General features: G+C 39.0%; 1 protein-coding gene across 1 annotated transcript; it reads right to left on the reverse strand.

Annotated features, from left to right (window-relative positions):
* Positions 1-12,621: 12,621 nt before the first annotated feature.
* Positions 12,622-25,317, reverse strand: LOC111157947 (serine protease 52-like). Its single transcript, XM_022519700.1, has 5 exons — positions 25,245-25,317; positions 18,375-18,570; positions 17,320-17,561; positions 15,865-16,007; positions 12,622-12,891 (listed from the first exon to the last, which is right to left on the reverse strand). The coding sequence occupies exons 1-5, from the start codon at positions 25,315-25,317 to the stop codon at positions 12,622-12,624; spliced, it is 924 nt and encodes a 307-aa protein (XP_022375408.1).
* Positions 25,318-25,519: the final 202 nt, after the last annotated feature.

Consider the following 25,519-nt stretch of genomic DNA (forward strand, 5'->3'; position numbering starts at 1 on the left):
CATTTCAGAGCCTGTCCCTAGAGAGAACACCCACTACCCCAGCCCCGCCATGGCCACCCAGGAACAGGCACCACTTCCTTTCCCCCTTCCCCAGCATAAACACATGGCCACCAGCAGGAACCAGCTATATAACTTGCTCACAACAAGCCCCACCCCATGCACTTTGGCAGATCCAGCTTATCCAGTCATTTTTGCCTCAGTCCCAGTGTTGCAGGTTTCCTCCCTCAGAAGACCAGTGCAAGCCTTGCCAACACTGCCTTTCCCAGCCTACACATTTTGCAGGGTCTAGGTCCCAGCATTGGCAGCAGCAGGCCCTGCAGAAGCCCAAGGTGCACCTTATTAAAATTGTATAGACTTCCCACATGGCCCCAGTCTCAGTGGCAGCAGCAGGTCTCATTTTATAAGAAAACGAGCATGTACCTTGTTAAGACTGTACACCCCATCCCAGCTGGGGGCCAAACACTGCCCACAACAGGCAAAAAAAGCCTCTGCAGATGGCTGCACTGAAAGAAAAGGTGTCCAGGACAAAACAGTGGAGCACATGCAACACACATAGGAGACACCTCTGAAATGGCAGCTCCTGGTGAACAGAAGACACTGCACTACAGGGCACTATAAGATCTCTTCTTCATAAGGCCATTATATTCAAGAACAGGAGATGTACCTGACATTCCTGACACAGAGAAACAGACATAGATAACTAGACAAAGTAAGGAGATAACATATGTCCCAAATGAGAGAATGAGGAAAAAAACATAACAAGAGGCTTAAATGAAATGGAGATAAGTAATGGGATGATAGAAATAATTTTCTGATGATAGAAAATTTAAGGTAATGATCATAAAGATATTCACTGGGCTTGAGAAAACAGTAAGGACACAAGTGAGACCCTTAACAAAGAAATAGAGAACATAAAAAAATTGGAGATGAGGAACACAATAAATGAAATTAAAAATATACCAGATGGAATAAATAGCAGGCAGAGGAATGAGTTAGCAACCTGGAGGACAGAGTAAGGGAAAATAATCAAGCTAAGCAGTTTAAAAAAAAAAAAAGATTATGCAAAATGAGAATAGGCTTAGGAAACTCATCAACTCCATCAGGCATAATAACATTTGTATAATAGTATTTCCAGATGAAGAAGAAGAGAGAAAAGGGGACAGAAAATTTAATTGTAGAAATAATAGCTGAAAACTTCCCCGGGGAAGGAAACACATCTAGATCCAGGAGACACAGAGAACCTCCAAAAAAATCAACCCACATAGGTCTACAACAAGACACATAGAGATTAAAATGGCAAAAATTAGTGATAAAGAGAATTTTTAAAAAGCAAGAGAAAAAAAGACAGTTACATACAAGGGACATCTCCATAAGGCTATCAGCAGGTTTCCAGCACAAACTTTGCAGGCCAGAAGAAAGTGGCATGATATATTCAAAGTGCTAAAAAGAAAAAAAATCTGCAGCCAAGAGTACTCTATCCAGCAAGGTTATTATTCAGAATAAAAGGAAAGATAAAGAGTTTCTCGGACAAACAAAAGTTAGAGGAGTTCATGTCCACTAAACCAGCCCTACAAGAAATGCTAAAAGGGACTCTGAGTGTAAAGGAAAGACCATAAGGAGGACTAAGAAAAGTAGGAAATACAAAGGCAGTAAGAATATCTGAAAAATCAGTCAAGGGATTCACAATATAAAATGATATAAAGTATGACAGCATATACTAAAAATGTGGTAGTGTTTGATATATGGTATACAAAAAAATGGGCTCAAATTTAAATAGCCATCAACTTAATATAGACTGCTATATGCAGAAAATGTTGTATACAAATCTAATGGTAACCACACATTAAAAAAAGTAGTAGATAAGGAGAAAAAAGGGACAAAGGAATCCAGGTATATCACTAAAGAAAGCCAATGAACTGTGAGAAAAAAGAGCAAGAGAAGAAACAATCAGATAACTACAAAAACAACCAAAAATATTGATTCCAAGGGATATAGGTACCCCAATGTTAATAGCAACATTATCTACAATAACCAAATTGTGGAAAGAGTCCAAACGCCAAACAACTGATGAATGGATAAAGAAGTTGTTTAGGATAACCTAGAACATATAGATGTGTGTGTCTATGTATATGTATCACATCTTCATGTGTATGTATACACACACACACACATACACACGCATATACTGAATATAACTCAGCCATCAAAAGAATGAAATCTTGGGGTGCCTGGGTGGCTCAGTTGGTTAAGCATCTAACTCTTGGTTTTGGCTCAGGTCATGATCTCACAGTTGTGGGATTGAGCCCCACGTTGAACTCTGCGCTCAGTGTGGAGTCTGCTTCAGATTCTCTCTCCCTTTCTCCCTCATTCACATACACTGTCTCTCCAATTAATAGATACATAAATAAAATCTTTAAAATTTTTTAAAAATTTAAAAAAGAATGAAATCTTTCCATTTGCAATGATGTGGATGGAGCTACAGTGTATTATGCTAAGCAAAATAAGTCAGAGAATGACAAATACCATATGATTTCACTCATATGTGGAATTTAAGAAATAAAACAGATGAAAATGGTGGGAGGGGGAGAGACAAATCATAAAACAGGATCCTAACTATAGAGAACAAACTGAGGGTTGCTGGAGGGGAGGTGGGTGGGGGATTTATTAAATGGGAGATAGGTATTAAGGAGGGCACTGGTTGTGATGAACGCTGGGTGTTGTATATAGGTGATGAATCACTAAATTCTACTGAAACTAATATTGCACTTTATGTTAACTAACTGGAATTTAAATAAAAACTTGATACTACAAAAAAGTTACAAAATGGTCTATTCAGGTTGTCAATTTCTTCCTGGTTCAATTTTGGGAGTTTAGAGTTTTCCAAGAATGCATCCATTTTATCTAGGTTGCTTAGCTTATTGGCATGTAACTGTTGATAATAACTTCTGATGATTGTTTCTACTTCCTTGGTGTTAGTTGTGATCTCTCCCTTTTCATTCATAATGAGTCCTGATTTGTGACCCAGTATGTGGTCTATTCTAGAGAAGGTTCCATGTGCACTTGAGAAGAATGAGTATTCTGTTGTTTTAGGGTGGAATATTCTGTATATATCTATGAGGTCCATCTGGTCCAATGTGTCATTCAATGCTCTTGTTTATTGATTTTCTGCTTTGATGATCTATTTCTGAGAGAGGCGTGTTAAGATCTCCTACTATTAATGTATTCATATCAATATGACTCTTTATCTTGATTAACAGTTTTCTTATGTAATTGGCTGCTCCCATATTGGGGGCATAGATATTTACAATTGTTAGATCATCTTGGTGGGTAGTCCCTTTAAGAATGATGTAGTGTCATTCTATATCTCTGACTACAGTCTTTAGTTTAAAATCTAATTTGTCTGATATGAGAATCGCTACCCCAGCCTTCTTTTGAGGCCCATTGGCATGAAAGATGCTTCTCCATCCCTTCACTTTCAGTCTGGGTGTATCTTTAGGTTCAAAATGGGTCTCTTGTAGACAACATATGGATGGATCCTGTCGTTTTATCCAATCTGCAACCCTGTGCCGTTTTATGGGCGCATTTAAGCCATTCACATTGAGAGTGATTATTGATAGATATGTTTTTATTGACATCGTGTTACCTTTGAAGTCTTTCTTTCTGTACATTGTCTCTATATTTCTGTTCAAAAAGACAGTCTCTTCAATAAATGGTGCTGGGAAAACTGGACAGCTATATGTAGAAGAATGAAACTCGACCATTCTCTTACACCATACACAAAGATAAACTCAAAATGGATAAAAGACCTCAATGTGAGACAGGAATCCATCAGAATCCTAGAGGAGAATATAGGCAGTAACCTCTTCGATATCAGCCACAACAAATTCTTTCAAGATATGTCTCCAAAGGCAAAGGAAACAAAAGCAAAAATGAACTTTTGGGACTTCATCAAAATCAAAAGCTTTTGCACAGCAAAGGAAACAGTCCACAAAACAAAGAGGCAACCCATGGAATGGGAGAAGATATTTGCAAATGACAGTACAGACAAAACGTTGATATCCAGGATCTATAAAGAACTCTTCAAACTCAACACACACAAAACAGACAATCATATCAAAAAATGGGCAGAAGATATGAACAGACACTTCTCCAATGAAGACATACAAATGGCTATCAGACGCATGAAAAAATGTTCATCATCACTAGCCATCAGGGAGATTCAAATTAAAACCACATTGAGATACCACCTTATACCAGTTAGAATGACCAAAATTAGCAAGACAGGAAACAACATGTGTTGGAGAGGATGTGGAGAAAGGGGAACCCTCTTACACTGTTGGTGGGAATGCAAGTTGGTGCAGCCAATTTGGAGAACAGTGTGGAGATTCCTCAAGAAATTAAAAATAGAGCTTCCCTATGACCCTGCAATTGCACTACTGGGTATTTACCCTAAAGATACAGATGTAGTGAAAAGAAGGGCCATCTGTACCCCAATGTTTATAGGAGCAATGGCCATGGTCGCCAAACTGTAGAAAGAACCAAGATGCCCTTCAATGGACAAATGGATAAGGAAGATGTGGTCCATATACACTATGGAGTATTATGCCTCCATCAGAAAGGATGAATATCCAACTTTTGTATCAACATGGATGGGACTGGAAGAGATTATGCTGAGTGAAAAAAGTCAAGCAGAAAGAGTCAATTATCATATGGTTTCACTTATTTGTGGAGCATAACAAATAGCATGGAGGACAAGGGGAGATGGAGAGGAAAAGGGAGTTGAGGGAAATTGGAACGGGAGGTGAACCATGAGAGACTATGGACTCTGAAAAATAATCTGAGGGTTTTGAAGGGGCGGGGGGTGGGAGGTTGGGGGAACCAGGTGGTGGGTATTGGAGAGAGCACGGATTGCATGGAGCACTGGGTGTTGTGCAAAAACAATGAATACTGTTACACTGAAAATAAATTTAAAAAATTAAAAAAAATAAAATAGGATAAAAAAGTTACAAAATGGTAATAAATGCATACTTATTAATAATTACTTTGAATGTGAATGTAGACTAAATGTTTCAAACAAAATACATAAGGTGACAAAATGGTTAAAAAACAACAACAACTGGGGCACCTGGGTGGTTCAGTGGGTTGAGCTGCTGCCTTCAGCTCAGGTCATGATCTCAGGGTCCTGGGATCGAGCCCCACATCGGACTCTCTGCTCGCGGGGAGTCTGCTTCTCCCCCCTCTCTCTGCCTGCCTGCCTACTTGTGATCTCTCTCTCTCTGTAAAATAAATAAATAAAATCTTTAAAAAACAACAACAACAACAACAACAGCAACAACATCCATCTATATGCCACCCAGAAGTGACTCATTTCAGACCTAAAGACATATGCAATTTGAAAGTGAGGGGATGGAGAAATATTTGCCATGCAAATGGCTGTCAAAAGAAAGCTGGGGTAGCAATACTTATATCAGACAAAATAGACATTAAAACAAAGACTATAAAAAGAGACAAAGATACTATATAATAAAAAAAAGGGATAATCCAACAAGAAGATATAACAATTCTAAATATTTATGCACCTAGAATGGGAGTACCTAAGTACATAAAACAGTTAATAACAAATATAAAGAAACTAATCAGTAGTAATACAATAATAGTGGGAGATTTTAACACCTCACTTACATTAATGCACAGATCATCCAAACAGAAAATCAACAAGGAACAGTGACTTTGAATGACACACTAACCAGATAGATTTAACAGATATATTCAGGACATTTCATCCTAAACAGCAGAATACACATTCTTTACAAATGCACATAAAATATTCTCCAGAATAGGTCACATATTAGGCCAGAAATAAAATCTCAATAAATCCAAAAGATCAAAGTCATATCATGCACCTTTTCTAATTATGCTATGAAACTAGAAATCAACTGTAAGAAAAAATCTGGAAAGAGCGCAAATACATGAAGGTTGAATAGCAGGATATTAAACCATGAATGGGTCACCAAGAAATCAAAGAAAAAAAATTACATGAAGAAAAATGAAACTGAAAACACCATAGTCCAAAATCTTTGGGATGCAGAAAGTCGTTCTAAAAGGAAAGTTTATGGCACTACAGCCCTATCTAAAGAAACAAGAAAAACCTCAAATAAATAGTCTAACCATACACTTAAAGGACCTAACAAAAGAAGGACAAGCAAAACTCAAAACCAGCAGAAGGAAAGAAATGATAAAGATTAGAGCAAAAATAAATTATATAGAAACAAACCAACAAGGAAAAGATCAAAGAATCCAGGAACTGAGTCTTTGAAAAGATCAAAAAATTGTTTAACCTCTAGCCAGAGTCATCAAAACAACAACAACAACAACAAAAAAAAAACCCCAAACAGATGACTCAAACAAAATCAAACAAGTGAAAGAGGAGATGTAACAACCAACACCAAAGAAATACAAAGGATTATAAGAGAATGTTGTGAAAAATTATATACCAACAAACTGGATAACCTAGAAGAAATGGATAAATTCTTGGAAACATATAACCTACCAAAATTAAAACAAGAAGAAATAGAAAACTTAAACACACCAATTACCAGCAATGAAATTGAATCCACAATCAAAAAACTCCCAATGAAGAAAAGTTCAGGACTAGATGGCTTCATAGGCAAATTCTATCAAACATTTAAAGAATAGTTAATACCTACTCTCAAACTTTTCCAAAAAATGGAAGAGGAAGGAAAACATCCAAACTCATTCTATGAGGCCAGCATGCCATGATATCAAAACTAGAGAAAGACACCACAAAAAAAGAGAACTACAGGCCAACATCCTTAATGAACATAAATGCAAAAATCCTCAACAAAATATTGGCAAACCAAATCCAACAATACATTAAAAAAAATTCACCATGATCAGGTGGGATTTGTTCCTGGGATGCCAACATAGTTCAATATTTGCAAATCAATCTACATGATACATCACATCAATAAGAGAAAAGATAAAAACCATATAGTCATTTCAACAGATACAGAAAAACATTTGACAAAGTATAACATCCATTCATGACAAAAACCCTCAACAAAGTAGCTTTAGAGGGAACTTACCTCAAAATAATGAAGACCTCATATGTAAAACTCATAGCTAACAACATCCTCAATACAGAAATACTGAGAGCTTTTCCCCTAGGTCAGGAAGAATACAAGGATGGCCACTCTCACTACTTTTATTCAACATAGTACTAGAAGTCCTAGCCACAGCAATCAGACAACAACAACAACAAAATAAAAGACATCCAAATTTGTGAGGCACGAGGAAAACTTTCACTATTTGCTGATGACATGACACTATATATAGAAAACCCAAAAGACTCCACCCCAAAAACTGCTAAAACTGATAAACAAATTAAGTGAAGTCACAGGATACAGAATCAATGTACAGAATTTAAAAAAAAAATTTATTATGTTCATTTAGCCACTGTATAGTACATAATTAGTTTTTGATGTAGTGTTCAGTGGTTAATTAGATAAGTATAACACCCAGTGGTCATCACAGCACATGCCCTCCTAAATACCCATCACGCTATTACCACTCCCTCCAACCTCCTCCCCTCTGAAACCTTCAGATTGTTTCCTGGGGTCCATAGTCTTCCATGGTTCACCTCCCTCTCTGATTTCTCCCCTTTTGGATTTCCCTCCCTTCCCCTATGGTCCTCCATTCTACTGCTTATGTTCCACATATGAGTGAAACCATAAAGGAGATGTGATACATATATATAATGGAATATTATTCAGATATTAGAAACGATGAATACCTACCATTTGCATCAATAGGGATGGAACCTGAGAGCTAAAGTCAAGCAGAGAAATGTACAGAAATTTGTAGCATTTCTATATACAAATAATGAAACAGCAGAAAGATAAATTAAGAACACAATCTCATTTACAATTGCCCCCAAAATAACAAAATAGCTAGGAATAAACTTAACCAAAGAGGCAGAAGAGCTGCACTCTGAAAACTATAGAATATTGATGAAATTGAAGATGATATAAGGAAATGGAAATATATTCCATGCTCATAGATTGGGAGAACAAATGTTGTTAAAATTTCCATACTACCCAAAGCAATCCCTATAAAAATACCAACAGCATTTTTCATGGAAGTAGAACAAACCATCCTAAAATTTGTAGAGAACAACAAAAGACCCTTAATAGCCAAAGCAATCTTGAAAAAGAAAAACAAAACTGGAGGTATCACCGTTCCAGACTTCGTTATATTACAGAGCTATAATAATCAAAACAGTATGGCACTGGCACAAAAATAGACATATAGGTCAGTGCAACAGAGTAGAAGGCCCAGAAATAAACCTACAATTGTATGATCAATTAATCTACAATAAAAGAGGCAAGAATATGCAATGGGAAAAAGACAATCTCTTCAACAAATGGTGTTGGCAAAACTGGACAGCTACATGCAAAAGAATGTATTTGGACCACTTTCTTACACAATACACAGAAATAAACTCAAAATGGATCAAGGACCTAAATGTGAGACCTGAAACCATAAAAATCCTGGAAAAGAGCACAGGCAGTAATTTCTCTGACATTGACCATAACAACATCTTTCTGATTAGTCTCCTGAGGCAAGGGAAATAAAAACAAAAATAAACTATTGGGACTTCATCAAAATAAAAAGCTTTTGTACAGCAAAGGAAACAAGAAACAAAACTAAAAGACAACCTACTGAATGGGAGAAGATACTTGCAAATGACATATCCAATAAAAGGTTAGTATCCAAAATATATAAAGAATTTACAAAACTCAACACCAAAAAAGCAAATAATCCAATTAAAAATGGGCAGAAGACATGAATAGATATTTCTCCAAAGAAGACATCCAGATGTTGGCCAGCAGACATATGAAAAGATGCCTTCACTCATTAGGAAAATGCAAATCAAAACTACAGTGAGATATCACCTCACACCCCTTAGAATGGCTAAAATAATAATAAAAAAAACCTCAAGAAAGAACAAGGGTTGGTGAGGATGTAGAGGAAAAGAAACTCTTGAGCAGTATTGGTGGGAAGGCAAACTGGTGCAGCCACTCTGCAAGACAGTATGTATTTTGATGGCTGCATAGTATTCCATAGTATTCCAGTATATACGTATACTACATCTTTATCCATTTGTCAGTGGGACATCTAATATAGGCCCCCTTTAAATGTAGGTTTTAATTAACCAAGCAAGCAGAATATTAAAGCCACTCACTCACAAGTTTTAAAATCAGTTTATTGAATCCAGAATTTGTGATGTTAACAATATTGAAAAATTTGGCCCCATCTGGTGCTACATTCATTCCTTCCTGTTCTAGCACCCCTAGACTTTATTTTAACAATATTTTGCAGCTTTATTCTAATATGTTAGCAAAATTCTGCCACCTTTTTGTTGTTTAATGTCCTCCCAGTTCCCATTATTTGTACTTTTTCCTGTGGGATACTATGAAACTAAACTGTATTTAGAAACTGGAGGTCGTGAGAGTTGGTGGGTTGAGTCTTGAGGAAAAATAGCATTATTTATAAGGTAACTGCCTCATGTGAGGTCATTACAGTACTTTCAATCAGAGGATAGCTGGAGTTGTCGGAGAGGAAGGATTTTTCTGCTAGCAAGTGAGACTCAGTGGGATATGTTAGGTCAAAGTACTCAGACACTGTATTAATCATTCCCCTTTATTGAACCCTCACACCCTGTCCTAATCACCTCAGAGCCACCATCTGTTAATTGAAGGCAGTCCCTACACCCTAGAGCCTGTTGAAATTGTTCAAATTAGCCATTCCCAAACCAGCTTAGCTTGCTTAGCCTGTTTCTCTCATTCTTTCCTGCAAAAACCACAGAAAGGCTCTTGCCCACCTTCTCCCTTTGCTTCTTCTGCATCTTTACCAATCCTGTTGCTTCCCCAGGTGGTCTTACATAGTGTGTTGTGCTCCATCTTCTTCCAACCTGTAATAAACTATCTTTTCAATGACAGTTGTCTCCTGATCTGTTGGTTTCACCATATGTAAATAATGATGATAATACCTCCATTTAAAAATAGATGCATATAAATCCACCCTAATATCCTATTTCAGTTTTCAGGTTTCTACTCTTCCCCCTGTCCTATATTTTGTATGAGAGACCTATAGAGGCTATGAATTCAATTTATACCGTATTTATGCAACCACTGCCATTAGACTAGGGACTTAAATTTTGGCTACATTGGCTCTGCAGCTACAAGAGAGAAGATACTTTTCATATAGCAGATAGAGACACTCTCTGGTTCTTTGACTATGACTTAAGCCCAAAACATAAAACCCTGAGTTTACTAGTTTCTTTAAGCTTTATTCTAGGTAGTTAGGCTGCTCCCATAGCCTTTGTATTTCTTTTTTTTTTTCAATCATTTTTTAAAATTTATTTTCAGTATAACAGTATTCATTGTTTTTGTACCACACCCAGTGCTCCATGCAGTCCGTTGTATTCCTCATTCTATTATAATGGTTCATTTCAACGGCAATTTGGTCTGCCGTTTGCTTTCAATTGTTAATTCATTCTAAGACACTATAGGTGATAATTAAATGAGTACATGCCACAGACTACTTGTGTCCTATTTTCAAGTGGTAACAAATCAGATATCAAATAAAACCCAAATCAGACACCTAATTCCAGACTACCCAGGACAGCAAACAAAACAAAACAAAACAATCCCACAAATGGACCCACACTTATATTTTATGGTAAGCTGATTTAAACCAAGACACCAAGGCTATTTAATGGGTGAAAAGAAGGTCTTTTCAACTAAATTGGCTGTGTATATGGAAGAAATGAATCTTGATCCATATCACATCATTCATGGAAATTATTTCAAAATAGATCATAAACCTTAATGTTAAAGCTAAATAAATAAATATAAGCTAAATAAATAATAAATATATACGTAAATATATACATCTGTTGAAGCACACACACTCAATATATAAGCAACTGGGCATGTCCCTCTATGTAATTTATACCTCAATTTAAAGAAAAAAGTTACTAGTTTGAGCTCTTATTTCTTCCTTGCAGGGTTGTCAAAAATCAGACATGCTTTGTAATGGAGTCAAAGCAGCCCTCTTCCTGCACACACTTCCTTTCCCAGGATTCTGGCTGAGTGGCCAGGCTGTATCAACCTCTCTGTCAGCCTCTGCCCTGAGCTGAGGGCACAAGACTGGCTTCTCAGTCTCTCCCAGCCTCTGCCCTCTGGAGGCCAAGTTGAAGGTCAAGTTGCTGTCACAGCTGCTTCTTTCATGAAAAAGAGGAAATTTTTATAAACCTACCTTTTTCAGGAACAGTCATCCATCTGCTTGTAGCTGTATTTCCCTGCTTACCAATAGTCAAAAGTTTAGGGTAGCTCTGCAGTTTCGGCAAAACAACTACATACCTGCTCTCATCTACTGAAATGCTTCTCCACCCACTCTCTAGATTCAGATGGTGGCCAAGCTGTCCTCTTCTGATGCAGCCAATGAAAACTAACACAGAGAATTCTCTTCATCCTCTTTTCTTCCCTTTCACTATGTATATGCGGAAAAGATTTCACCTTTTTATTTTATTTTGTTGTTGTTATTCACAGCAAAAGGAATTCTACTTTAGGCAAACTCATACAAAAACACCCATCTTTTTGAGTACAGCTTCTCCCTCTCTCCTCAAAAATGTGCTTAATTGCCTCAGAAAATAATGCCATTTATTACCTCTTGTCCAGTTGGACAATGGGTGATTGCATGAAGGATGGAGGATGCAAGGATGAAGGATGGAGGGTCCATCTACACTTTCCGATGGTCCAAAATGTAGTCTTGGACTGTTTTTAGACACTATTTAATTTACTATATAATATACTATTTACTATTTACTATTTAACAGTAATACCTTTGATTTTGCTCTACCCCAATATATTTATCATTTCCTTTTTTGCTTCAGGTTGTTTCTGATGTTTGCCTGCAAAGGTGCCTTGACTACTATAACCCATTTAGCTGTGTGTTTCTTTCCCACTTCATCTCTAGGACATTTCTACTTCAATGACTTCCTGATCCTGAATCAGAGCATTGTTCCACATGACCTCTGAGAGCCCAAAGCAGTAGTTAATGGGCTCTGGACCAGGTGATAGCTATGGAAGGAAAAGAAGGTGAAGAACAGGATCTTTCTGAAGACCAAATCTGTAGGTCTCAGGGATTAGCTATAAATGAAGGAAGCGAGAAGAGTTGGAATGTTATTTTAAGACCAAAAAAGGGGGGGGGACTGTCTACTCCTTTGGAAAGAATCTGTGGAAGGATATCTGTTTATAGGAGAGAAAAGAATAGGATTTCTGTTTCAGAGATCCTTGGCATGCCCCCTGTCCATGCAAAGGTTCTCCATCCAAACCTCTGGAGAGGCCTTAAGATGAAGTTGGTAACCTGCCTCCAAGTTCCAAGGGAACAATTGGCTCTGCAGTAGGTCGCAGGTGTATTATAAGTATATGACTATTTCAGACACAATTAATTCTATGAGAATCCCTTGTACCCCACCATTGACCTTACTCCAAAAACCGAGGACACTTGGTTTTGAGGCTCTACAGTGTTTAATCACAGGTGTAATAGAAGTATCACAAAATACAGTAACAAGATGGCCCAGGGTGATTGAAGCAAACTGTACCCAGAGTCTGGCTCATGCATATAGGGCCTTCCTGAGAGCGTGGTCTCCGTGTCAATCCATAACAGATAATTAGACACCTTCGTATACACCCCAGGCTTTTCCTTCTGGCCACAGCCCTCTCCCCAGCTGACAATGCCCAGCTGGTACCATATGCTTTCGTTGTTTTTTTTCTGGCAAACCAGAGGTCCCCCACTGTCACCCTAGGAGAAAAAAGTTGTTTGGGAGTGGAAGGGACAATAACAAATTACTTCTATAGCCTATTGAGGTGTGGACAACTGGCACAAGGCAAAAAGCATTTATAGTGTCTTTTGGTGAGAGGACAGTTTGATTCGGCTCTCCAACTGCATGACTATACTCCCAGCCCCATGACTGTCAGACAAAGTGGCAAACAATGGCAATGAATGATAGTTTGATTTAAAAAAAAAGAATATCCATCATCATCATCAGCATCATCAACATCAGCATTGAGTCACATGTGTTCATTTTGATGTACCAATGAGTGCTTTTTTAATCCATTTTACCTCAATAACAAAAGTTGATTTTCAGAATTCTTACAATTTTCTCACTGCCTTTGTACTTTAAATCTACTTTCAGCCAACCCATTTTGGTCTTTCTATATAGTTCATAATAACAAAAAGTAAAAAACAAAAACAAATTTCCATTATACCTCATAATAGGTAATTGGTTGAATACAGCAAGTACATAAACTGATACATATAAAATGCGAATGATACAAAAAGTGAGTCAAAATGTTATATTGTGGTTTAAAGCATTAAATTTGAAACAATTTATAAATTTTAAATCACCATGAAAAAGATTGTCAAATAAGGACAAGTAAGGAGAATGGACATCGTTGACATGAAAATTGAGGAACACACAATCTTTCAATACCCCCAAATCTTTGGGCCTTTTCTTTATTTAAAAATTTTTAAAGTATCATTGACATACAATGTCATATTAATTTCAGGTGCACAACATAGTCATATGATGATTCTATGTATTATACAGTGCCATTAAGTGTCACCATATAATGTAATTACAACACTATTCGCTATATTCTGTATGCTATACTTTTCATCTCTGTGACTTACTAAATTCTATTAAAAATTATGTACTTTCATCAAAAAAATTAGAAATCTCAGATATGGAAAAAGAACAGGAAGAATACCCATAATTATATAATTAAGTGAATTTATATATAAAAACACATATGATTATATGTGAAAAGACTATTTCAGGAAAGATAAAAGGTAACACTGTAAAAATGGTTTCTCTGGGGAGTGAACAGGACAACAAGCATAAGAGGTAAACTTCCGCTTCACTGTACATCCATCTATAAGATTTGAATTTTCCCTACCATGCACTCAAATAAATAAATGAAATAAATATAATTTCTAATTTTAGCCATGCAGAGGCAACCCCTTAGTGAAATATAATTGTCCACAACCTTGAGTATGCAAATTTGAATACATAGTTGTTATTTATTTTATTATATATTGTTTCACAGCTTACAAAGACTTATTTTTGAAAATGTTAAGTGAGACACAAAAAAGTTGGAAAGAAGTACCATTCAGTAGTATGACAAAAACCCAAAATCCAAAACAAATAAAATCAAACAAACAAGATAGGGGTTTCTTTGATTTTTTTCTAAACCAGATTGTTATCATGAACAATCACTGTGCCCATCAGCTAACTTTGAACCAAACTCTTCTTTACCCAATTCTTTGAGGTCATTGGAAAGTCCCCTGACCCTTCTTGAAAATGAAGAATTACAATCTCTTCTGTGGAGATGAGGGGATCTACGTGAAGGATATGAGGCAGAACAGCAGCACAGTTAAGACCTCCTATTTCTGAAGCCCAACAAATCTTGGTTTGTATGCCAGGGGGAGCATTTAGCTGAGACAATGTGAAAATGTTCTTCAGCATTTAGGGCTCTGCTTCGATGCTGGTGATAATAACTAAATTTCCTGCAATGCGGCTGTGTTGATGGAAGGAAACAACACCTCTGATGCCCTGTACTCCCCTGCTCTTTGGCAAGCCTGCACTCAATAGGAGCTCCCAGCATTTCTGTAGCTGTTGAACTAGCCAAGTCTGGACATGACCAGGCTGGGCTGATGGATTTGGAGCCCGGCTCCTACTGGAACCCAAAAGATGGCTCTAATCTCAGAAGACAGAGTGCCTTCCTTAGAATTCTGGGTCTGTAATTTAACTTGCCAATGTATCCTCTGTAGGGCTGTCAGCTTCTCTGATCCTCAGTTTCCTCATCTGAAATAAGCCTGCTTCCCAGGGCTAGTTAGCAACCCTTTTGTGTATTTGTGGAAGTGATTTGTATGCTCTTAAGCACTGAACAGGTGTAAGAGATGGCGATGGAAAAAATTATATTTATAGAATTTACTATGACCATCCTCTGCTCTGAACTGTTTTAAGTGCTTTTGTGCATTGACCCACTTAATTTTCACAATAGTACTTGAAGGTAGGAACTCTTAACATTCCCATTTTACAGATGAGGAAATTTGAAAAAGCACAGACCTGGAGGGAAGTCACAGGTTGTAAGTAGAGGAGCTGAGAGGGAAGTTAGGGGAAACTGCACCCCTAACCACTATCCCACACAGTCTCCCTTTGGTTACAGAGCATCTGTACTGGGCTGAATAACATCCCTTCCAAATTCAAGTCTATCTGGAACCTCAGAATGTGAGCCTATTTAGAAACAGGACTGTTGTAAATGTATTTGGTTAAATTAAATGAAGTCCTACTGGATTAGGGTGGGTCCTAAGCCAATAACTGAAATCCTTAGAAGAAGAGAAAATAGGAGACAGACATATAGGGGAGAAGTCCATGTGAAGATTGGGGCAGAAAGTGGAATGATTCACCTACAAGCTGAGGAATGCCACCAATTGCTGGAAACTACCAGAAGTAGGAAAAGGCCAGGCGGTATCCTCCCCTAGAGCCTCCAAAGAGAGCATGGCCTTACTGATGCCTTGATTTTGGACTTCTGGCCTCCAGAACTATAAGAGAATACATTTCCATTGTTTGAATCCACCCTGTTTGTGGTAATTTGTTACTGTACCATTAGGAAACTTATCCAGAGGGGGTAAAGGGGAGCAAATTATCCCAGAAATATTCATCAGCCCTCTGTGGCAGTCCCTCTCCAAACAAGGGACAAGCTCCATTACCTGGCAGGCGTCCTTCCCTTCTTCAGCATTCCTAGCACACAGCATGTTCCTGGTGAGCACATACATAACAGAGGAGCATGTTTCCCATTTGACCAGGTCGAGGCTGACTTTGTTTAGCTGTTGACTCATACTTTTCATAGGAACTGACCCAAAGAAGAAGCAGATAGGGAAAGACCCCTGAGCTCAAAGTGGTCCTTTTGGGCTGAGGTCAAGCACCCATTCACCATCACGTCTTTTCACCTCAATGACAAAGGAACTACTGTATGGCTTAGAGAACTACCCATATCTGGACTTAGTGAGGGTGGAGAGGTGTTCAGGAGACACTCAATCCCATCCTCTTTGAATCCAGAGCTTTCCACAACTGGGTATCTATTGGATCCCAGTCTAAGTGTACTCTTCTCACTCTGCAGAAGGTGCTAACTCTTTAGTCCTAAAAAGGGATTTCATTTAAATCCATAAAAAAATAAAGAAAACTCATGATGGCAATTTCTGTCCTGGCACCCATGGCTCATAAAGATGGATTTAAATCATGTCAGAACTTTTGAGTAATCCACTGTCTATCTAAGAGGTGAACCTAGTACCTAGAATGTTTATTCTTTGAAGACAGGCTATTTCCCTTTTTGTATATTGTTGAATTCCCAGAGCCTAGAATACTGCCTGGAAGAGGATCAATGAGTATGTGCTGAAGTACACAAGAGGAACTTTAACTTAAGAAGGTGGTCTTTTTTAAAGTTCATGAAAAGCTTCCAAAGGTAATTCCCAATGAGGAATTCAAAACAGACTCTGAGCTTTGGGACCATGTGGGGATTAATGTACTGTCATTTGTATGTCTACTTAGAAGAATGGCACTGACTGGAATTTTTTTTTTTTTTTTGGAATTTTTTTTTCTGTTCTTTAGATTTTGGAGTAAGACACATTTGCCAAAAATAATGACAAAAGGGCACAATTTTATGAGTTGGCTGGGTGGAGTGATGGGTGTAGGTTACAGGTTGACTCTATAAGGACAAACTTATATTCAGTTTGTCCCCTTCTCCTTGGCCTGGATCTGTAGTTTTCAAATATTTGGGCCACCAAACCCTTTGTTACAGGGGATCAGAACCGACACCATCAACTGGAACAGAGCTGCTCTGCTGACATTAGTGTGGGCTTCTTGGAACCCGGTCCATTTTGCCACTCTTTTGCCCAACAATATATTCCCCCAAATTCTTCCAAGTCACCCTTGGACTCCTATAATATGGACATAAAATTTGCTACAAGAACCCAGGAAGGCCAAGGAAGGATGATTCACATGTGGACTGAAGTTAAGGCTCATTATGGGTCTTTAAATAAAAACTGGAAGCTTCCAAACCCACCAGGCAGACTTCCCAGAGCTAGAAGAGCCTTCAGAGCTTACTTTCTCATTTAAAACATCAACCAGGGTGCCATCCCCCACTGGGTTGGGCTATAGTAACTCACCGGTAATACCCCATCCAGTCACCCAGCAATTTCTCCAGCTCTCTATGTCAGTGACCTCTGAAAGGCAGATGGGCACTTTCTTGGCATCCAACTTCAACGGAGATTTGAGCAAGAGCAAAGCAATGTCATTATCCAAGAGCCAGCTGTCAAAATAAGGGTGAGTAATTAGCTTGTCCACTTTCATCCTCTTCGATTTCTTGGTGCCAGTGCTTCTTTCACTATGTATAATCTCCAAGTCAGATCTTATGTCAAAACAAAAGAAGGAGAACAAAAAGGTAAGTGGTGGAAGGCAAAAAAGGTGAGCCTTAAGAGAAAATAATTCCACCAATGTGAGACTGTCATCCTGAGAGCTGGAGGGATGGAGACAGCTGGGGCCATGCACTTGGGCCCTGACTGGGGAGAAGAAGACAGACCCGAGTTCCAGACTTGCCACATTGCCAAACAGCTTTTGCCTTGATGGCTTCTTGGGCAAATTCACTTGTAAATTTTATTAACAACTGTCTGAAAGTCGTGCTATGTACAAGTAACTGAGGGACTTGATCTTGATTTGCAAGAAGGGGTGGACTAGCTACTAACAAACACCTAAGTTTCTCAAAGATATTGATGTATGGACCTGAGCTAAGACAGCATCTCAGGAACTTCTGTCGTGCAGCCAGGCCTGGTACCCTCCCCTTGGATCCCAATCCCTTCTAGGATTCTCGGAATCCATGGTCACTGTCAAGTTCATTTTCTCCCCAAGTAATGCAAATGCCTAGGAAAGTATTTTCCAAAGGTTTGGACCAGGACCACATGCACTTGGCAAGATGCCGAGAAGTCCAAAGAACATTTGTTCTGCCATCTGGGTCCCATGAAATAAGACGTAAAACATCCTAGGAAGAGAACAGTGTCTCTACCACCTGCAAAGTGTGATATTCAATCATACAGGCATATATTTAGCCTCCTGGTGTTTCGTTTTGAGACTGACAAACTTGGATGGAGTTTCCAGGAGAATAATAAGGATGTAAGGACAAATATTCTAGCGCATCAGTTAAAACAGGTCTGTCTGGAATACTTACTTATGTCTGTTTATGAAGCAGTGGGCCGCAGTTAAAATCCACCACCTGCTGAGGATCGATCCTCCGCAGATATGTCTCCTGCGGTGAAGAATACTCACCTGCCATGGAAAATCTGTAATGTCTGCAGGTTCCCCGCCTACGATTTCCAAAGTTTCTGACTTCTCAGGCCTGCTACTTTTTCTTTGGCCACAGGTCACTGAAAGCAAAAAGAAGGAAGAGGGACAAGAGAACCAGGCCTCGACTGTCAAGGTTGGTTGGCTTAGAAGAAACTTAAGTTTAGTGCCCCTTCTTCTTGCCTCCCCAGCACACAGATAGCAGTGGCCTAGCCAGGTTAACTAGCACCAGGCAGGAGATCCATCAAACAAGAATGATGCTTCCTAATGCTGGTGAAAGGCATCACAATTGTAATGATGTGTTTATCGGGAACAATGGCTCCTTCCTTCACCACAGCTTTGCTTTTTCGAAGGGTCTCCCTCTGAGGGCTTGTGGGAAGGGAGACACTACCACAAACCCTGGAGCTGGATCTTTTTATTGCCTCTCAGTAAGGAAGCCTAAATGGGAATATTCATTTATTTGAAAATGGGCCCCAGTGTCCTCTGAAAAATAAGGCCGTGGTATGGTACCTTGGCATAGACCATAATAAAATCCTTCTCCTTAGCTCTGGACTTATATTTTCAATTTCTATACCTGGATGACACAGACACCAGAAATTCTATAGGCAAAGGGAAATTGATCAGCCCCTTCCTTCCTGATTGCTGTCCTGTATTTCCTACTGTGATTAGTGGCACCGCTTTTCATTTAATTCTAGGGATTCCAATTGCACCTTAAAAGGAATAAAAATTTTGGCATTTTCTATATGGTAGGATTGTTTTGAGATCTTTTGTTGTCTTCTAAATGTCATTTGAGTGATGAGAAAAATAAATATCATAAAATCTAAAACATTGAGTGCTTACTACTTGCCAGGCACCATTCTGTTTTGCACAAAACAATTTAATTCTCTGTTAGGGTTAGGACAGCTGGCCAAAACCCAAAAGTTTGTAACTGAACCAAGATTTGAACCTAGGTAGTCTGGCTCCAGAATCTCTTTCCATTACCACTGGGCAAACTGCTTTCTAGTTGCTAACCATGCTTATGCATGGGGAGAAAAGACAATGACATTCAAAAATTTCCATATGAAAGGTATACCTATTCAAACCATCTCCACACCACACATCACTACCACCCATGTTACCATCACCAAATATCACCATAGCCATACAACTCCACCACCACACATCCCCACATCACAGGTTACCACACCACACTACCTTGCCACCACACAACACAACATACAACCTCACCACCACATGTCCCCACCATGTCACCCTCATCACACCGCTCATTACTACCACATTTTCCCACAACCAATGCATGTCACCATCACTGCCAAGCACCAGCCCTGCTACTGCTTATCTCTGCCTTTGGGTTTCTCTCTTCCAACTTTCCTGGCCCTTCAGCAACCCAGAAGTACCATGCTCCTTCCTACCCCAGGGCTTTTCTCCATGCCTCTACCAGAAAGACAGGCTCCTATCTCATATGCCCCTCTTTGCCTGTTTAATTCCTGTGTATCCCTCACATTTTAGCTCAGTTATAAAGTCCTTTAAGAAATCTTCTTTGCCTTTCAAGATTACATAAGCTACCCTCCATATAACTTTCTTTTCTGACACCCTACCTTCCACTAACAGCAGAAATTAACTATTTGTGAAACTGCTAAAGTCTATTTCCTCCATTAAATTCTAATCTCTATGAAGGCAAGAGGCATGTTTTGCTAATTTTCGTATCCCCATTATCTGATTTAGAGACTGGTACATGGTGGAAACCCAATACATACTTATGAATAAATGGATGGATGGGTGGATAGATGGATGGATAGGGTGGACAGTAAAGGTCTTAATATCAGTGGTAAAAATCCTTGACATACTAATGACCTGTACAGGTGATCAGGAATTGAGGGACCTTAGTTCAAAATGCTGTGTCCCCCCCACCCCACACACACATCTAAAGAATTGGCTGTTCTTTGAGTTCCTAAGTCAGAAAGCCTTGGGCAGGGGGAGAATAAGTGGCTCATACAGGTGTCATTTCATTTGAAGATACAAAGAGAATAAGGAGCTGTTGCTTAGGAATATCTTCCTCACCCACATTGCTCCTGTCAAGAAAGACATTTCAGAATTCCCAGTGGAACACCACACACGGCAAGGACCCTGAACCCAAACCTCCAATGAAAATGTTGAGTTTTCAGGGTCAAAAAGGGAATCTTGGAATTAATCTACAATAAAGCAAAGTTGGATCTCTGGGAAATTTTCTAAATACTTAAATAAGATAATGATTTGTGAAAGTTTAAACAAAACTACTGAAGATTAAGATTCAGATTGGATTCATGGTTAAAAATCTCTAATATATCAGTCTTTTGCAACATAATAACTACTACTTATTGAATACCTACTATGAATCAGCTTTTGCATTTTGCATATGTGTGAGACACTTAATATTCCCAGTGAAACTCTAAGATATGTTTTATTATTCCCATTTTATAGTTGAAGAAATAATCTCTGAGACATCATGTGATTGCCCATGATTATTTAGCTTGTATGGGGCAGTTGGGGATTTTTCAGTCGTGTGTGTCCGGTTCTGAAGTCTAATTATTTATGCTTCTTGCCCATAGCTTTCACAGTATATCTATATTTCAACAAAGTCTCTGCTCAATTCTTTGAGAATCTTATTGGCTAAAATGATTGTATGTGATTTGATGACTGCTCTCTAAGGTGAACATCAAACAGGTTGAGACATTATATCCAAAGCATTGGTCTTCAACTCTGCGTGTACCTGCAATTCTGGAGTGAGATGGAGAAAAGATTTCACCTGGAGAGCTAAGTCTGACTGGGAGGCAGTGGCTATCTGTAGTCCTCTATGTAAGACAAGTTCAAAGGTGCATCTAAGTGCAATAGAAAAAAGGACTATGATCTATCAGTAGTTTTTGCTGAAGGTCTGGGGATGTTAGATTGGCAGTAGGATACCAAACCAGGCTAGTGCTAATAGATACCTTTAAAATTTAAATGGGTAAAAACTCATCTTAAACCTGGGGAAAAAGTACACAATAAGGCCTGACATGAAACTGAGCAAGAACTAATATTACAAATGAGAGAATTGAGATTGAAAGTTATCTGGCCAGATCTGAATCCTGGGCATGGGCCATCAATATCAAACTCAATAAAAGTCTTGCAACTCCAGATAGAAAAATAATAGATCCAAAGCTCTAGACTGTGAAGGGAGCTTGGAAGTTTTCATATGAAAATATCAACCATAAGATGCTGATAACATGACATCACTGCTAAGTTCTCTACTTCATAGATGGCAGCATTTGAATGGTTGTCAGTCTGGAGCCACACAGGCAAGGATGACATTAACAAATGGAGTATATTCAGAGATGAGTGGCCAACATAAGAAACCTTACAAGAAACATGAAAGGAAAAAAGACTCAGATGGGCCTTCAGACTCTTGCAGGATTTTCTTAAAGATGAGGTATCAGGGTTGTTCAGATCCACCATCAGTGGGTAGAAACTACAGAATGATATAAAAAATCTTACAGAAGTCTAAAACTTCTGCCATATTGTTATATTCCACTTTGTTGGTATTTGCACAGAATTGAGGCTGATCTGGACAATCTGAGACTGTGAACGTGAAATTCAGGAGAGTCCAGAGCCCAGTTATATATTCTTTGTATTAAATATTTGTATATTGTTTGCGGAATTTCTCTATAGGGGAACGGGCTACCTGTAGAGTCTTTAGTTTTCTCAAGGAGTGCACTTGTGATGAGCACCAGGGGTTGTATGGAAGTATTGAGTCACTATATGGCACACCTAAAGCTAATATTACACTGTATGTTAGCTAAGTGGAATTTAAATAAAAACTTTAAAAAATGAGGGGATTTAATAAGATTATCTCTAAGGTTCTTTCCCATTCTAACACACTGTACTTTTACAGTTCAAAATGGTGAGAGGGAAATATTTTTACCTGAATTACATTAATGTAAAATGTCATCTTTATTTAAATTCTTATATTTAAAATATATATTTTAGCCTCCTTATTAATTTTTCCTTAAGAGGTATATCACTTCAATTACAATGTTTTAAATGCTTTATTGATATTGATGTCAGGCTGCCAAACGTCATGCATACTGAAATGTCCATGTATTTACATGAAAAGTCTCATGCAAGTACAATATTTTTTTTTATATTTTCATATGTTAATGGTTCAACTTCATTGAAAATTACATAGAATTGGGACTGACTTGAAAAATAAAAGACCTGTGGTTGTGAATTTTAGGAGAATCCCTGGGAGCCCAGGGGTCTCTATTTTCTGTAGATAGAGAACCAAATGAATTTTGGGGTCTGTCAGCACCACAGAGCAAAATTCCTGGGGGTGTTTCAGAGATGTCCCTTTGCAAGTCCCACCTGAATGAAATCACTTCAGACTCTAGATTTTTCCCAAGGGACTGACTGATCCAGACCCAGGGATGTGACCAAGCAGGTTAAGATAGGAAGGTCTCATTTCAGCTTTTTAGTCCAAAGTGTTTTCTCTTTGCTCATACTATCAAGCTGTCTTAGACAAATAGTCTTTCTCCCCAAAGATTCTACTGATATGTTGGTGACTATGAGAGAACGAGAAGAATGACCAGAGAGACAGAACTCAAATGTGCAAAAGGCACTCTGGTCTTAGCATGAAACTTCCTGATTCTGCCCTAGCTGGCCGGGCACCTGGTGAAGAGGGAAGGAAATGGGTTTTGGAGTCAGAAGTTCTGCGTTGCCTGCATTATTTGCTGGCTGTGTGACCTGGAGCCAGTGATTTAACATCTCTAAGCTTCAGTGTTCTCATCTTTAACACAAATATAAGTTAATGTAACATTTCATGTGACATTGATTTAGAGGGATGGCATTTGGCTTCACTCTAATCTGGATCAAGGAGAAAGAGGTCTGAGTTTTGCCCAAAATCCTTGGTGAAATCTGAGGTCATCTCTGGGCAAAATTTTAGTGAGAGAAAGGATTTGCTGGTTGTCTTCCTACATCGATGGTCATATTTATGCTCTTCTGCTAAATCTTCCTGTCCTTCCAAAATCCAAGGCTCAATTCTCAGACCACCTCTCTCTCTTTGCACTTTAGCAAAGTATGTCCTGGGGTATCTCCTCCCAGCCATAACTTTGAATATCATCTTTATACAGAAGATCTCACATTTGACCTCTCAGATCTCTTCACTTAGCCCTCAACTCTTTAACCAACTGCCCTACTCACAAGAATGTCTAAGAGGCACCTCAAACTTAATGTGGCCCAAATAGAACTCTCAGCTTACTTGACCCCAGTGAAGTCAAATCTGCCTTCCTATATGCCTCCCACAGTTATATTTTGCATCTGTTTGCTTAGACAAGAATATCATCTGGGAGTTATCCTTGACTCCTCCTTTTCTCTGTCTCCTGGCATCCAATGCATCAGCCAGTCCAGTCAGCATTATCAAAAGATATCCAGAAACCAACCACTTCCCTCCATGCCTGCTGCTCTAAACCCATCCAGGCCATCACGCCTTCATGCTCACTCACTCTTGCCCCTGCACACATTTCCTCTACAGCAACCAGTGTCTCTTTCTCAAGTACCTCTCATTTCTCACTCTCCTGTTTAGACTCTTTGACGGCTTCCCATTGCAACCAGAATAAAATCCAAAGTCCTTCCTCTGCCTTTATAAGGCTCAGCATGATCTGGACCCCACTGGTCCCTCTGAGCCCATCTCTCTTCAGTGACCCCTTCCCATTCACTCTGTCTGCCCCAGTGACATCAATCTGTATGCCTCCAAAACATACTGAGCTCATTCACTGCACAGGGCCTTTGCACTTGCTGTCACATCTGCTTGGAAATATGACTCCTTCTTATCAGATGGCTCTCAAAGCCTTTTTGAGGTTTCCTGAAAGCCTTCCTGAGACCACCGACTAGTAGAGTCTCAACAACCACCTACAGGCCTTCCATCATATAAGCCCATATTTGTGCTTTATACCATTTAATAAGAACTGAAATTAACTTATTTACTCATTTTATATGTTTAATATGTCCTTCCCCTCATTAGATAGTAAAACTGCCTGAGCATAGGAAATGAATATGCCATTCTCTGTTATAAACCAACTCCTAAAACAACTCCTGGTACATAGTAGAGGTTTATAATATTTGTCAACCAACAACTGACTGAAAATAACACAAGTCTCCAGAAATTCTCAGAACCCAGGGGGAATCCATAGTAGCTATTAATACACTGCCTTCATTACAGTTATATCATGTTACTGTTTTGCATTAGGCCAATAAGTCTCTACATGATCCTTCAGAATGTTTTCAAAGAGAAAGCAGCCTTACTCATGACCTTGAAGCTGTAGGAATGTGGCTAGTTTCATCTCCAGCTTGATGGCTCGTTACCCCTCTCAAAGGCTTGTTACCCCTCTCAGCCATCCACTATGGAAAACTCTGGGACCTAACATACACATAAAATACACACATGCATGCATACACACACACACACACACACACACACCCCAGTCTTCTCCACATATAACTTCAAAGTTAAAGGTGTTGTGGGAGCAATGATCTGAAAGTCTGGTCCATGTGCCTGGGAGGGCATCAGATTCACTTTAAGGACTTAATAAAAGTGCAGTTCCCTGGATTCCCCCCCCCCCCCACCGAGCTGTGGAATCAGCATCCTGGAACGTGACCTTTTGAACAAGGTCCCCAGGTGATCCTCCTGCACCCCAGTGAGCAAGGGCCCCAGTGAGGCACAGACACAAAAACACTATGAGCCACCTACATGCTAGGGAGCTGTGTATCCAGGGCAGCAGCAGGGCAACCAGCAGCAGAGTACTGCTTTTCCATCCCTCCATCCTTTCATTGGCCCTGGTCTTTACTCAGGTCAATGGAAAGCCTTCAGGTGAGACTGTACAAATTCAATTCAGTGGGACCAAGTCTGAGTTTTGCTCTGTGTGCTTACTATCTCACAGCCTGACCATCAGGGTCACAATAGAGCATTGGGTGAAGCAGCCATGGTCCAGACAAAGCAGCCAAGTGGCATCCTGCCTCCAGGAC

The sequence above is a fragment of the Enhydra lutris genome, unplaced genomic scaffold, assembly GCF_002288905.1.
Source record: "Enhydra lutris kenyoni isolate GAN:26980312 unplaced genomic scaffold, ASM228890v2 scaffoldscaffold3, whole genome shotgun sequence".
Taxonomy (NCBI): Eukaryota; Metazoa; Chordata; class Mammalia; order Carnivora; family Mustelidae; genus Enhydra; species Enhydra lutris.

What these genes read in the sequence shown, in the direction of transcription:
- LOC111157947 (XM_022519700.1), bottom strand. Translation starts at nt 25,317, where the DNA reads ATGGAGGGATGGAAAAGCAGTACTCTGCTGCTGGTTGCCCTGCTGCTG. An exon ending in TGCTTCATAAACAGACATAA is followed by an intron (nt 17,562 to 18,374) that starts GTAAGTATTCCA and finishes TTTTGACATAAG; the next exon opens with ATCTGACTTGGAGATTATAC. An exon ending in AAGGGAAGGACGCCTGCCAG is followed by an intron (nt 12,892 to 15,864) that starts GTAATGGAGCTT and finishes TTTTTCTCCTAG; the next exon opens with GGTGACAGTGGGGGACCTCT.